The 15,595-nt window shown below is 45.4% G+C and overlaps 1 protein-coding gene across 3 annotated transcripts in view; it reads left to right on the top strand.

The window, feature by feature from the left end:
* LRRC7 (leucine rich repeat containing 7) overlaps positions 1-15,595 on the top strand; it is a 221,302-nt gene that overhangs the window by 92,141 nt on the left and 113,566 nt on the right. For all 3 annotated transcript variants that reach the window (XM_040360720.1, XM_040360719.1, XM_040360721.1), the window contains exons 10-11: positions 9,052-9,181; positions 11,361-11,476. In XM_040360720.1, the coding sequence (XP_040216654.1) occupies positions 9,052-9,181; positions 11,361-11,476 (246 nt within the window). The remainder of the gene's footprint in view (positions 1-9,051; positions 9,182-11,360; positions 11,477-15,595) is intronic.

Genomic DNA, 15,595 nt, shown 5'->3' with positions numbered 1-15,595 from the left:
TCATCTGGCCCCGGGTATCTATGCGACTGATTCTCAGAATCAGTTTCGCATAGGTACCCATTAGATCTGACAAGCGTAAGGCTGTTACGCTGTCAGATCTTAAAAGTAATTTTTTTTCCCGCCGCTAGGTGTCGCATCGTCGCTTTTCCCCGTCGTCTATGCAAATGAGGTAAGTACGGCGATTCCCGAACATACGCGAGGTCGACGCAGCAAATTAACGTCGTTTGCGTAGCGTACCCGACGCGTAAGGTTGCCCCTGCTAATTAGCAGGCGCAACCAATGTTAACTATGGCCGTCGTTCCCGCGTCGAATTGAATAAAAATTACGTCGTTTGCGTAAGACGTCCGTGAATGGCGCTGGACGCCATTTACGTATACATCTAGGCAAATGACGTCGGGGCGACGTCATTTAGCGCAATGCACGTCGGGTAATTTACCCGACGGAGCATGCGCAGTACGCTCGGCGCGGGAGCGCGCCTATTTAAATGGTGCCCGCCCCATTTGAATTGGGCGGGCTTGCGCCGAGCAATCTAACGCTACACCGCCGCAAGTTTACAGGTAAGTGTTCTGAGAATCAGGATGTAAACCTGTAGACCTGCGGCGGTGTAACGTAGAGCTCATACATTACGCTGCCCAGGAGCAGCGCGAATGTATGAGAATCTGGGCCATAGATTGGTGTACTTACAGAATGACAGTCTGCCAGACTGTCGTTCTGTCAGAGTACCGAGCAATCAGCGGGTCCCATAGAACATTCATAGAACATTCAAAACTGAAAAAAAAGTGTTGGCTTTGCATACACTTGAATTTTTTCTGGCTGTTGTTTCTGGCAGTGTGAGTGGCCTCAGGTGTTCTGCAAACCATTAGTACATTGTGTGGGCAGAATTCTGTTTTTCTGGTGTTAATGAGTCATTGTCGGCTCATCATGGCGATCTTCGGATAGCTGCCCCATTACAACCAACTATTGGGTTATTTTGGGAAGATACAAATCTAGACGTAGATTGGCAAGACTTTTTTTTGGTTTGTAGCGGATTCTTCTTCTATCCATATGGATTTTTAACGGAATGTGCAATGTTCCTCCATATATTTACTTTATTTGTATATTTTGATTAAAATTTCTCATGCAGGGTTTATATTTCCTCCATGCATGTTGCTTTTTGTTAGCCATTGATAATATCAGAACTGTGAGGGTTAGAGATGGGCCGAACAACACCCCCACCGGTTCGGTTCACAGCAGAACTCCCGAGCAGGGGAAAACTTCTGCCCCAAACAGAGAACTCCATTTAAATCTATGGCCCCTTTTACACATGTGGATCCCGGGAGGATCCATTTTTGGACATCCGCTTACGGGGATGGAATAGCCATTGGGACTACAGGGAGTTTCCCGGTGGGCCGATGGCTCAGTGGGCCAGCTTCAGTGACAGCAGACCGCTGCCCCCTCCGCTCCTCTGTCTCTCCCTTCCCGCAGCGCTCACCTCCTCTCCCACCCCGCAGCGCTCACCTGGGGGGAACAGAGAATAAGGGGGAGGACCAGAGGAGCAGGGGGGACAACAGAGGAGCATAGGGAAGGGGACAGACAGCTGACTCAACAACTATGGCCTGGGAGTTTCTCACTTCTGCCTAATCTTGTCCCATAAGGGGGGGCACCAAACTGATTCTTTTCCCCGCATGAAATAATGTCTAGCTTGCCCACTGGTACTGCCTATAAAAGCACCAATACCAGCCGTTCTACTCTAATAAAGTAGAACGGCTAGTGGCTAGTGAAATTTCCTTAAATATAGTGCCTGGGGGGGCCCCTTAGTCTGCCTGTAAAGTGGCGCATTTGTATCATGTATAGAACCTGCTGCAGCAAACATGACATTTCTAAAGAAAACAAAGTTAAATCACATTTGTGTTCAGTGTTCCGCCTATCACAGACCTTCTCTTGTCGGAGGATGAAAGAATGTCCGTGATTGGCGGAAAACTGAACACAGTGTCTGCTAGGAAACTGAGTCTGAGGATGAAAGAACGTCCGTGACTAGTGTAGTCCAGATGTGACCCAATAACCTTTGACCGTTGAGACCCCATGTACTCCACCCCTTAATTGTCCCCCACTTACTATAGAGTAAAGAGACCACACCTTTGCTTTGGAGTAAACTGGCCACAACAGCCTATTTTATTAAAACATAATCGCAATAAAAAACTCCAACTTAAATGAAAACAGTAAATATCCAACATCAATGACATACAATAAAACCCCACTCTGTTGGTCCTTTCTGGCAGCCCACCCATTCTCCACCATTTTACCATATACCAGATGAACAATGCACTGCGAGCAAACATTAACCTTAGGCCTCCAGTCCGTGTAGTACGCTCGGAGACAACCCCCGCCCGCAGTGCAAACGTTACAGTATACCAACTAACCTTTCGCTGGAATACACCTAAGGGGCCCATAATATTGATGAGCCCCCCACCCCCGTTTTCACACGTTTTCTACTGCCACCATAAAGGACCAACAGAACTAACCGCCAACCCAGCTGTCGTGACGACCGTCCAACACCGTACCTGCAAAAGAAAAAACACCGGCAACAACTGGTAATGCAATAAGGGAGGGAGGGTGGGAAAAGCTGCTTCCTCGTTGCTCTCCTAACTGCAAGTGACCGCCTCGCCCCGCCCCACCCTTTTATAGGGTAACTCCCCTGACACTAGCAGCCAATCCTGCTCCTCCTCTTGAACTTGATACTTCTAACTCCCCCGCCCCTCTCTACACCAATCCTGCTCTTCCTACCTCCTTCCCCCCTAGCTTAACCCCTCCTGTGTCACTAGACACTCTGTCATGCCCGGCCCTCTGCTAGTCTTGCTGGCTTTTTGCTCCGGGCCTCCCTTTATAGGCAGAACACTGAACACAGTGTCAAACGCCTATCACAGAACGGGACGGGACTATGGGACTTATAGTAGCTGCTGCATTCTCACCCTAGGCTTATACTCGAGTCAATTTCCCCTTTTTTTGTGGTAAAATTAGGTGCCTCAACTTATACTCGGGTCGGCTTATACTCGAGTATATACGGTACATACACTGTGTGTGTGTGTATATATACACAGTGTATGTTTGTGTGTGTGTGTGTATATATATATATACATATATATATATATATATATATATATATATTTATATTTATATATTTATTATTTATTCATTTATTTATTTATTTTTAAATTGGGGGAAGACTCGATGGACCACTATGAGCCAGATTCACGTAGATCCGCGTATCTGTGCGCGGGCGTAACGTATCCGATTTACATTACGCTTCCGCAACTTAGAAGGGCAAGTATTCTCAAAGCACTTGCTCCGTAAGTTGCGGCGGCGTAGCGTAAAAAGGCCGGCGTAAGCCCGCCTTATTCAAAGTTGGAACAGGGGGGAGTGTTTTATGTTAATAACTTGTGACCCGACGTGATTGACGTTTTTCACGAACGGCGCATGCGCCGTCCGTGGAAATCTCCCAGTGTGCATTGCTCCTAATACGCCGCAAGGACGTATTGGTTTTGACGTGAATGTAAATTACGTCCAGCCCCATTCACGGACGAGTTACGCAAACGATGTAAAAAATTCAAAATTCGACGCGGGAACGATGGCCATACTTAACATTGGTACGCCGCACTTACGCCACCATATAGCAGGGGTAACTTTACGCCGGAAAAATCCTAACGTAAACGGTGTATCTGTACTGCGTCGGTCGGGCGTACGTTCGTGAATTGGCATATCTAGCTGATTTACATATTTCTAGGCGTAAATCAGCGTACACGCCCCTAGCGGTCGTATCTTATACAGATTCTGGTGTATCTGATTCTTTGAATCAGGCGCCAAGATACGACGCCTCAGACTCAGAGATACGACGGCGTATCTGGAGATACGACGTTGTATCTCCTACGTGAATCTGGGCCTGTGTGTGTGTGTGTGTGTGTGTATGTATATATACACAGTGTATGTTTGTGTCAATATATATATATATTTATATATTTATTATTTATTTATTTATTTTTAAATTGGGGGAAGACTCGATAGACCACTATATTTCTACCGTATATCTAATATCCATCAATATTGTGACAAAGGATGTTTGTACCGTGGTAATAAAACATAGAAAACAAGACCCTCCAAAAAAAAAAAATTGCCCACAGCCTAATTAAATTGCTATCATTTCCTTTTAATCCCCTTATTAAATAGCGTCTGTGAATGAGCGATGGCGAGACATACTGTGGAAATGTCATTAATGAAGACATGTACGTATGTAATAAATCCATGGTCGTGTTCCTTACAGGCCCTCTTTTTTCTTCCATCATGGCACAGTGTCATAAATCTGTAGATGTGGGTGTACAGTGACATATTAATAGCTCAGCGGGTTACTCGGTGAAGCATACTTCCATTTACCTCGTGATATTCACTGTTCATTTGGAATGCTGGCAGACGCAGTTCAGTCTGACAAAGTATAATAAGTAATCTTCACCAATACTCTGCTTATGAGGAGAATTTCTATGAGTTTGGATCCCAGACGAGCCCACGCCACCCTTTTTTCCTCTAAGACAGCGTTGGCTACGGAACGCCTACTTGTGTCACGTTTATTGCACTTATACTGCTGTGCATAGATAGTAAGAAATGAATAAATCATTTCATTTTATTGAGCTTGGAGATTTCAAATGATGGATTCTTTTAAAGCGGAGTTCCGGCCACAATTTCACTTTTTAAATATAAATACCCCTGTAATACACAAGCTTAATGTATTCTAGTAAAGTTAGTCTGTAAACTAAGGTCCGTTTTGTTAGGTTGTTACAGCATTTAGACACTTTATAAAATAGAAATTGACTGGGGCCATCTTAAGTGTGGGCATCATGAAGCCAGACTGTATGACTTCCTGGATTTCAGCCTTGCAGGTCTCGCACATGCTCAGTGCTGCACAAGCAGTGTAATAGGTTTCAGATCAGGTTTCAGCACCTGTACTGTCCAAGTCACATGATTCTTCGAGACTGGGGAGTGCACAGACTCCTGGAAAGTTACACCCACTACATTCCCAGGAGTCTGTGCGGTGTAGGTTAGGAAGCTTAAGCACCTAGGTGCAGGAAGAGGGAAGATTAACTATTCTGCCTAGCAACAACACTTTGAAGGCATCTAAAAAAAAAAAAAAAATTCTTAAAGGACTAATGACATTTTTTTTAAAATACTGATGTAATGTTATATTTATGGGTGGAACTCCACTTTAATGCCCTCTTTGGCTACTGGTCAATCTAATCACCTAGATGTGCCAAGGCATTCATTAGCCATCATTGGCCAGTCCTAAGTACTAGTTACAAGTTGGTTGTAAAGCCAAATTACAGGAAGATACAAAAACACAGTTCGATCCAGTTAAAAAATGTGTTTTACAAGGAAGTTATGTAAGTACCTGTTTTGCTTTGTCTGTTTTAGGTTGCTTTGCATTAAAGCAGGGGTCTCCAAACTTTTCAAACAAAGGGCCACTTTATTATCCTGCAGACTTTAGGAGGGCCGGATTGTAGCCAGCGGGGGCAGAAAATGTCCCGGGCCCAGCACCAGTGAGAATAAATGTGGCCTCAGGGTTGGTGGTTAGTAGGAGGAGGAGTAGAGACCCCTGCATTAAAGCAAGGAAGCAGAAACTCCTGCAAGACGCGCAAGGGTTGATTTATTAAAACTGGAGAGTGCGAAATCTGGTTCAGCTCTGCAGAGAAACCAATCACCTTCCAGGTTTTATGTGTCAAAGCTTAACTTAAAGAGTCACTAAAGGAATTATTTTTTTTTAGCTAAATAGCTTCCTTTACCTTACTGCAGTCCTGGTTTCATGTCCTCATTGTTTGTTTTTTGCTTTGATGTTGCTGTAATTCTTCTCTGTCCTGGACACTTCCTGGTTGTCTGTTTCCTGATGACCACAGTACTGGGAGATTCTAGTTTCATTTTCCAAACCATCACTGCTCTATGGTTCTGTGCTATCACAGAGGCAGGATAACATACAAAAACGAAACTAGATGCAAAAATGAAACTAGAGGTACATTATATGATTGATTTTTATCTATTTTTATTCAATTTTAAAAGGAATCAGTTAACTATTATGTCTCTATACCCTGTAAACAGTCATTTCAGCAAAAAAAATGTTTTCCTTTACAACTCCTTTAACAAGTTGAAGTTAGAAGCTGATTGGCTCCCATACACAGCTGCACCAGATTTTGCACTTTCCAATTTTAGTAAATCATCCCCACAGAGTATTACAAATACGCATACAACACACATGCACACTCTACCTAACCACATTGTATTAAAGAGGATGTCCGCTGAAAAAAAAAAAATTTAAAGCCTGCAGCTACAAATACTGCAGCTGCTGACTTTTAATATCAGGACACTTACCTGTCCTGGAGTCCAGCGCCGTCCGCAGCAGAGCACGAGCGATCGCTCGTCACTCTGCTGCCCGCTATCCTCGGTGAGGGAATCAGGAAGTGAAGCGCTCCGGCTTCGCTGCCCGGTTCCCTACGGCGCATGAGCGAGTCGCGATACGCCTGCCGATTGGCTCCCGCTGTGTACTGGGAGCCGAGTGTTCCCAGAACACAACGGGGAGGGGGACGGGAGGTGACGTCATGACCGCAGTCTGCCCGAGACTGTGTGGCCGGAAGTGGGTGCAAATACCTGTCTTTAGACAGGTATCTGCACCCCCCTCCCCCCTGAAAGGTGTCAAATGTGACACCGGAGGGGGGAGGGTTCCAATCAGCGGGAGTTCCACTTTAGGGTGGAGCTCTGCTTTAAGAGAGGTATGGACTTCAGAGAGAGAGATATCATTTTGCCCCTGTTCAAATCATATATGCAGTTCAGTTTTGGGCACCAGTTCTCAAAAAGGATATCGGGAAACTGGAGAAAGTGCAGAGAAGGGCAACCAAACTGATAAGAGGCATGGAGGAGCTCAGCTATGAGGAAAGATTAGAGGAACTGAATTTATTCTCTCTTGAGAAGAGGAGATTAAGGGGGGATATGATCCACATGTACAAATATATGAGGGGTCCATATACAGTAGTGAACTCTGTAGGCAACCAGGACTCCAGTCTTTTCAAGTGATTGTAGAAATCGGACTCTCTCATGGTGTAGATTTAGCATCATCCCCGGGTGGAGTTCCTTCTCTGGAACTGTGAAATTCGATCTGACACAGACTTCTTAGTTCTTGTTGTTGTTGTAGAGCCCCCTTTCTGCATATGCTACTGGCCTTTTATTTAGAACGTTTGGGTAGACATTCCCATGTATCTCTTTACCTCTTCCTTTCTACACCCATTTCTATGAGAGAAGTATTTTCTAGCTCAAACTGTGAATGGCACTGTAGCATTATACATGCCATGGGTCCAATTTGTCCAAAAATCAAGCAATTGTTGACTTTTATTGACGTGCCCTGGGTGCAGTGTTTGATCAGAACTCTCTAAAAACAATGGGAGCAGCTACAAATGTGTACATGACCCATTGAATCATTTACATTTTCCCAATATACAATAGTATCTACAACTATTTTTCCAATGCCATTCGTTGGAGAAATGTTCATACAAGAAGACTGATGTTTAATCCTAAAACAACATATTTTTATATGTTAGCGTGAAAAAACACCAAACCCATACTATAAAATATAGACATAATATAAACATAACCCACATGGGTAGCACTCTAGACCAGTCGAAACGCAATTTTTTTCCACACTGCAATCAGTAAGACCCCTTTCACACTGAGGCGCTTTACAGGCGCTATAACGCTAAAAATAGCGCCTGTAAAGCGCCTCTCCTGTCACGGCGGTGCTCTGGCAGGACGTCAAAAAAAGTCCTGCTAGCCACATCTTTAAGGCGCTTTAGGAACGGTATATACACTGCTCCTAAAGCACCCCTGCCCATTGCTTTGTGGGCGCTTTTAACCCTTTTTTGTGCCGCTAAAACATCGGTAAAGCGCGCTAAAAATAGCGGCGCTTTACCGCCTACGCCTCCAACACAGTATACATTCACACAGAATACACATACACACACTGAAAGGGTACTGGAGAGGCGGGGCAGCTATAATCTTGGGATTTTTTTTAAAACACAGATTTTTACATACTGTCCCCGGTTTTATTGAGGCTGGCGAACCCTGATGGGCCCCCTAGTGGCATGGGGCCCTCGGGCAGTGCCCGAATGCTCCGTCCACCCCTGTGTTACTCCCATATGTAGGGTATACCATGGCACATAGTCAAGTTCCCCAAACCCCTACCTGTAAACCTCCCCTCTGGGTTTTTTCTACCAGCAGGATTCAGCCTGATTTTGGACTCAGAGCAGTTGTGTGTGGCTCCATCTACACAGTCACGTCCCTCATTCACAGAGCCATTTACAGGATCTGTAAATAGAATGGTTATAAGTCCCATCTGTCACAATGGCAGAGGGACTTGTAGATCGCAATGGAGCACTAAACCCAACCTTTGCACTCTAGTGTTTTCTTCCACCAGCCCAATAACTGTAGGTCCCTATGGACATGGGGCTGGGGGAACTGACTGCAGAAACCTGTGTGTTGCACTCGTGATGCACTGCTCATTGTTACTATACTCTTCAGGCAACAATTCAAAAAAATTGGAGCGATGTACTAAATATGTTTTTTCTTTGCCCAGACTCACGCTTTAATCATGCTGTGGCCATCCTGATGCTGTAATAAGACATAGGATGTGTTGACACTGCAAAAGTTTAAATAATATGATTTCAAATTGGTTTAATTCTACTAGTCTTTCAGCCCATCCTTTTGCTGCTGTTTTCCCCTTAAATGTTCTTGCCCTGTAGGCTGGCAGTCTGAATGGACACGAGTTGGTAGGTTGGTTGTTTCATAACTTCTATTGAATAATTTTTAATGCTGTGATTCAGTCCTCATTGTCTTACTGACCATCACCTCTCATTTACTGACTGCGAGAAGATGAATTGCTGCTGGTGTTTGCATTTGTTTCCCGTCTGTCCTGTTCTGCCTGGTAAAATATATTAAAGTAGATGTTATCATTGCCCTGGTATTTGCTCAATAAATCTTCTTCTAAAATTTCAGTTTATCTTTGTTAGAAGAGTTTGATTGCAGTTGTAATGAGCTGGAGAGCCTGCCTCCCACCATTGGGTACCTGCACAATCTCCGTACAATGGCCGTGGATGAGAACTTTCTTACTGAGCTGCCACGGGAGGTGAGTCGGTGGTTGCGGTGGAAGTCATTGGCAGGAGTGGTCAGTTAAGCAGCCTTATTTAATAAAGAGTGCATAGAAGTGCTACTTCATATTTGTAGGAACTTCAGAAGACTGACAGGCTGCAGTTGGGTATTTCCCTTGAAGTGAATGGAGTCCGTAGTGTGAAGGTCCAGGTGGAGCTGTGCAGAGTTTCAAAGAGTTCGGGAGAAAGGCTGTGGGGTTCAAGGTAGAGACCATGCATTGAAGATCTCCCAGGGGGTTACTGGAAAACGTCAACTAAAACTTAACCATGTGGAGAAGGACGCTGTAAAGGATAAGGGAGCTAAAACTGCACTTATCTTTCAAAGTCCATCTCCAGACAAGTCTACATTTTTAGGCTAACCTTCAACTAAAGCTAAGTCCATGAGAGCCTTTTTTTTATAACTTGCCTCGGGCCTGTCAGGTTAAAAACCTTCATGGAAGTTCAGGTGAGGTCATCACCCACCTTTACTTGGCTATATGATATTGTCCTCCAGCAGCACAGAAAGGAGTGGTCTAGACAGCGCTGTATCCTGGCCTAGGCAGGGGGGCAGCATGGAAAAAGTCTGCGCCGGCTTGCACTACATTGTTAGTGTAGCGCCAGTCTTATGGGGTGGGCTGGGCTGAGAGGCAAATTAGTCCAGCGCCCCCATAAGGCAGTCGCAATGCTTCCGGTATGCGGTCGGCCGTTTTGACTGTCCTATCATCCTGGACCAGAAACCTTCCTCACTGTGCTATATGTTTTCTGCAGGGCCCCTTACACAGCTTCAGGCATGGGCCCCCTGGAGCAGAGAACCGGGGGGTGCCGCTAATTGAGAACCAGGGGGTGCCGTGAATTGAGAAGCGGGGGGGCGCGAATAAAGAACGGGGGGATGCTGCCGCCGTGAATTGAGGTGGGGGGGCTTGGGGAGCAGACGAAAAAAGGGGGGGCGACCGGGCCCCTTACAGGTGTACTGCCTATACCCTCCTGATGGAGGCCATGTTTTTTTTGCTGCACCATTGGCATGGTTATATTTTCTTATTCCCATCCATAAAACTTCCAGAAATTTGTGCTTGAAGTAGAACTATAGGCAACACTTTTTTTTCATTTTGGATAGAGTAAGGGAGGGTTATAGCCCCTGTCTGTTTATTTTTTACCATATCTGTCCCATTGCAGAGATTTCCCTTCACTTCCTGCCAAAACAGAAAGTGGGAGGCAATTATGCAAATTAAGGGAATCCTTTCCCCCTCCCCTCCAGGCCCTCAAAACTAGTTTCCCCACTCGAGCCTTAAACAGGAAGGGGTGTGGCCTTGACAGGAAGGGTTGGGTCAAAAATTAAATTAGGGGGTTTAGTCAGGCCAAGGGCAGCACAAAACCTAAATACACTACTGGGTCTAGAGGACTACATTACTTAGGCATGCCCTGTAGTTCACGCTGGGGGGGGGGGGGGCATTAAGGAGACCGGTCATCCATTGAACAGAGGGCCATCTGGGGTGACCAGTCTCCTCAATGGGAAAAGCTGCCACTAGAATAGTTAGGAGGCAGCATTTCCTGATGAATTGGGGATGAATGGAGTATGGGGGATGTTGAAAGGCAAAACAATACATTTTTGTTTTCCACCCAAAGCTTTAAGAATTAGCACTTTGTTTTGGCTCTCTTTCTTGAAAAAGGCATTAATTGGTTAAATGAGCTACAGAAATAACAAAATGCAATATATATTAATCTCATAATCTCTCACAGAAGGGGGCTTACTTTGTGTATATTCTTTAGAACTCCAGGGAGAGATGTCCTGGGTTATATAGAACAATAAATGGTGGTTATAGGGCTGAAAACTGGTAGGAGTGGATCAATCATGTATAAGAAGCAAAATTAAAGTGGACCTTTCAGTGACTATATTTCTGCATGAATAAACCTCTGAAAAGTCACAATACAGAGCAACAGCATGATTAATGGGGAAAAAAAATACCTTTTATCATTAAAATGCCATCCTTGAGATGCATATACGTGACTTTGGCTAGGCTCTGATGTCATCAGCTTGCTGCAGGCAGAAAGAAGCATTTCTATAGTTTGCTGTCAAAAAGTGCAACATTATAAGTTCCAAAAAAAAATGCATTTACTGTAGACTTATTGATTCACCTGGAATAATGTTGGTGAAAAATATTCTTACTTTCTCATTGTTAGATTGGAAACTGCAAGAACGTCACCGTGATGTCACTGCGATCGAATAAGCTGGAGTTTCTACCTGAGGAGATTGGCCAGATGACAAAGCTGAGAGTATTAAACTTAAGCGACAACAGGTATCACAAGGACACAAAAACATATAATCAAGAGATATTAAAACAGTGATTGGCACCCCAGATGTTTTGAAACTACATTTCCCACAATGCTCATGCACTCTGCAGTGTAGTTGGGCATCATGGGAAATGTAGTTCTAAAATATCTGGGGTGCCAAGGTTCGATATCACTGTATTAAAACTAAAAAAAATGTGTGAGTAGCAGGGCCGATCCTAGGGTCACAGGCGCCTGGGTGCAGAAATATTTCTGGAGCCCCCACATGGGCATGGCCATTTTACTAACTCCTCCCCTTTACAAATGTTTCTATGGCAACGACTCAACCACAGGAATGCTCCCCCACAAAGTCTTCGTTACCCTGGGATCCTTACACGATTTCTTAACAATAAACAAAATACAGGAAGAGAAGCAGAGTACTTTATTGGGACCTGGAGGGGGGCCTCTCTGATGGACACAGAGAGGGCTTCTGTTAGAGAGTCTGTTAGAAAGACCCCTAGACACACTACAGACATGATACAGGAGTTGGTCAGAGACTGCAGACATAGTACAGGAGATGATCGGAGACTGCATACATAGTACAGGAGATGATCAGAGACTACAGACATAGTACAGGAGATGATCAGAGACTATGCAATCTATCATGCCATAAAACATCTAGAGTAGGGGCAGCCCAGAGCACGTGTAAAGGGATGCAGGGGATGCCATCCTCCAGCATACTGAACACTGTGACTCACCTCGGTTCTCTCTGCAGTCCGAGATAGAGATGGGAGGGGGAGGCATTCAAAATAGAGTTGGTAGAGACAGTGCGGGATCCCAGACTCCCAGTGTGAGGAATTCATTCCATGCCCATCAGCACTCAGCAGCCACTGAAAACTAAAACCCTCCTGTCAGGAGGAGGAATGGCCCCTCCCCCGAGCACTGCCAGAAGGAGGGGAGAACTCTGGCACTTTGGCGCCCCCACCTCTGCAGGCGCCTGAGTGCAAAGCACCCTGCGCACCCTGCCTAGGGTTGGCCCTGGTGAGTAGGGTAACTTAAACAGGTGAACAGAGCCAGGCAGGGGGTCAGGGAGATTTCAGAAGGCGTGGCGGTGAAGATACGTAAGTGCATTTGAGAAATATCAGAGCACTTTAAGTCACATCATAACGAGTGATGGGAAAGTGGGGCTCCCACTGGTTTTGTCAGTCTCTGACTAACAGTGCTGCCTTGCTCCTTACATGTTACTACTAAGGTATTAGGTTTTTTACATCATTTACCTTTAGACTGCTCCGCCATAGTGGAAAGTGCGATGTTGTAAATTTCAAACATCCAGGGCTGCTTCTTCACCTTACTCCCCACTGTCGTAGGTCAAGCCCCAGGAGTGTCTGGGTTTCTAAGGAAACCCTTTACCTATTCACATTTGAGAGGAAGGGCTACTTTAAATAGAGCAGTTTAGCCATTGACTGGACAATATTGATACATTTCAAATACCCACAAATCCATTTGCTCTAAGCTATCCGGTTTGCTAATCATGCGGGATACAGGCTATGTCAGATTGGCAACTCTGAATTCAGGAGCAGTGCAGCATTGTTGCCACCCCATCATAGAAATATGCATTAGGTGGACTTACTGGCTGGATCAACATGTATTTGTGGTACATTTTTAAGAGGGTTAAAGGTGGAGTTCCACATGATTTTTCTACTTTACATTAACAGCATTTACGTAATACAATCGTTCTACAATGGAAAAAATAAATTCTCCTAGGGGTTTTCTGATTAGGAGGCTTTTCAGTGACATTTCCCCCCTTTGACCACCCACAGATATGGCCGTCATATCCGGCGGCGCACTGTCTCTTGGGAGCTATGTGTCCTTATTCCCAGGAGTCAGTGTGAGATGAGTGTTTTCATTTATCTTCGTTACTATCACAACGGGGCGGGCACTTCTGACACCGCCGCCCGTTGTGATGGCAACGTCGGGAGATTACGGCACTGCGTGGCGTACATACTGCACATGCGCGGGAACGGTCGGTGCATGCTGGTAACTCAGCAGCACCATATCCTGGAACGGTATGCTTGTGGAACTGTATGCCTGTATGCTTGTGGCTATTGAACTTAATTTTTCTCGGCTCGTCGTACGTCACCGCATTCTTGATGGTCGGAATTTCCTACAACATTTGTGTGACTGTGTGTATGCAACACAAGTTTGAGCCAACATTCCGTCGAAAAAAAACACGTTTTTCTTGTCGACATTCCACTCGTGTGTACGGGGCATAACTCTTATAGCTCCCTCCAGCATGTAGAGTATGCGCCTTCTCACCCCATCTGAAGTAATTTTGCCATATGCTTGCTTATGTTGATAGTCCCTTAAGAACAGCTTTATGCCGCGTACACACAGTCGGAATTTCCGATGAAAAAAGTCAGACGGAATTTTTTCATTGGATATTCGAACCGTGTGTATGCCCCATCGGACTTTTTCCATCAGAAATTCTGACGGACTTAGAAGGAGAACATGTTCTCTTTATTTCCAACGGAAAAAAATTGGAAAAATTCGGTTTGTTTGTATGGAATTCGGACGGAGAAAAAAACAAGCAAAGTCAGAAAAAATTTGACGCATGCTCGGAAGCATTGAACCTAATTTTTCTGGGCTCGTCGTAGTGTTGTACGTCACCGCATTTTTGACGGTCGGAATTTGGTGTGTCCGTGTGTATGCAAGACAGCTTGAGCGGAATCCAGTCGGAAAAACACGTGGGAGTTTATTCCGACGGAAAAAATGGTCGTGTGTACACGGAGACGTACAACATTACGACAAGCTTAGAAAAATTGGCTCAGATTCACAGAGTGTGGGCGTACATTACGCCGCCGTAGCGCAAATGCCGTACGCTACGCCAACGCAGCGCAGAGAGGCAAGCATTGAATTCAGCAAGCCAGTGCTCCCAACGCTGCGCCAGAGTAGCGTGGGTTTCGTAGGCGTACGCCGGCGTAGGTGGAAGTGGGTGTGACCCATGCAAATGAGGCGTGACCCCATGCAAATGATGGGCCGAGCGCCAGGCAGGTAAGTATCACGAACTGCGCACACCCCCCCGCGCCTGCCCCCTGCGCCTGCTCACAACCATGCCGGCACAACTGCCTAAGCTACGCCAGATCACTGCGTACGGCGTGAACATAACCTACGCCCAGCCAGACACACGTCCAACGTAAAATACGCCAGCTTGTGTTCCCTGGTGCAGACCTTTGCATGTCTGCTGCTGGGTTGCACCTCCTTTATGGGGAATAACTTTACGCCGGACGTACAACTTACGTGCACCTCGCGTAGCCTGCGTCGGACGCACGCAGGTTCGTGAATCGCCGTATTTCCCTCATTTGCATGTTTGAATGGCTAATCAATGGGAGCGGCACCATGCTCCCAGCCTAAATGTGCGCCCACTCTACGCTGGCGTAAGCAAGCTACGCCGGCGGGGTTTAGTCTGGTTTTAGGCACATATATGTTCGTGGGTCTGGCGCACAGATACGACGGCGGACATTTGCACTTACGTCGGCGTAACTTGTTATACGTCGGCGCAAGTGCTTTGTGAATCTTGCCCAATAAGTTCAATGCTTCACCATAACTTCTGCTACCCCTCTTCCTACGCCGCTCAAAATTTTGGGTCCTTTATTGACTCTTCGGCAAACACAAAGCAAGAACATATCCACCCCACCTGGTCGGGCATATGTAAAGAACTTAAATCAAAGCTCTTGGATAATATACTTTAGCTTATAAGCAATTATATGGTTCATTAGCATCGAAGATGGGGTTTCTATTCACTTATGCCTGTCATGTGATATAGAAAGTCTTTCGGTCATGTACAATTCTTCAGGAACCGAGGCTCTTACATCCATCTTATCATAATGGATACATCCTTACGACCCACTTGCGGCAGAGAAATGAGACGGTTGCCACCTTGAAGACTCTCAATGTGGAGCATCATCTGTTAGGCAGGTATCCAGCACAAGAGGCAATCAGTTGGAGCATACGTTGCACATGTGCGCTAATTATGTTCATGCAATTAGCATTTAACAAACCAACTCAGTCTAGAGCTTAGTTTAATTACGGATGTCAGGAATATTTTATTAACCCACAACACCTGCGTGTCTTCTACTGACTGTTTGAAT

Source organism: Rana temporaria, chromosome 7 (genome assembly GCF_905171775.1).
Source record: "Rana temporaria chromosome 7, aRanTem1.1, whole genome shotgun sequence".
NCBI lineage: Eukaryota > Metazoa > Chordata > Amphibia > Anura > Ranidae > Rana > Rana temporaria.
The sequence above is the reverse complement of the archived record's forward strand: the minus strand, read 5'-3'. Positions and strand labels throughout refer to the sequence as shown.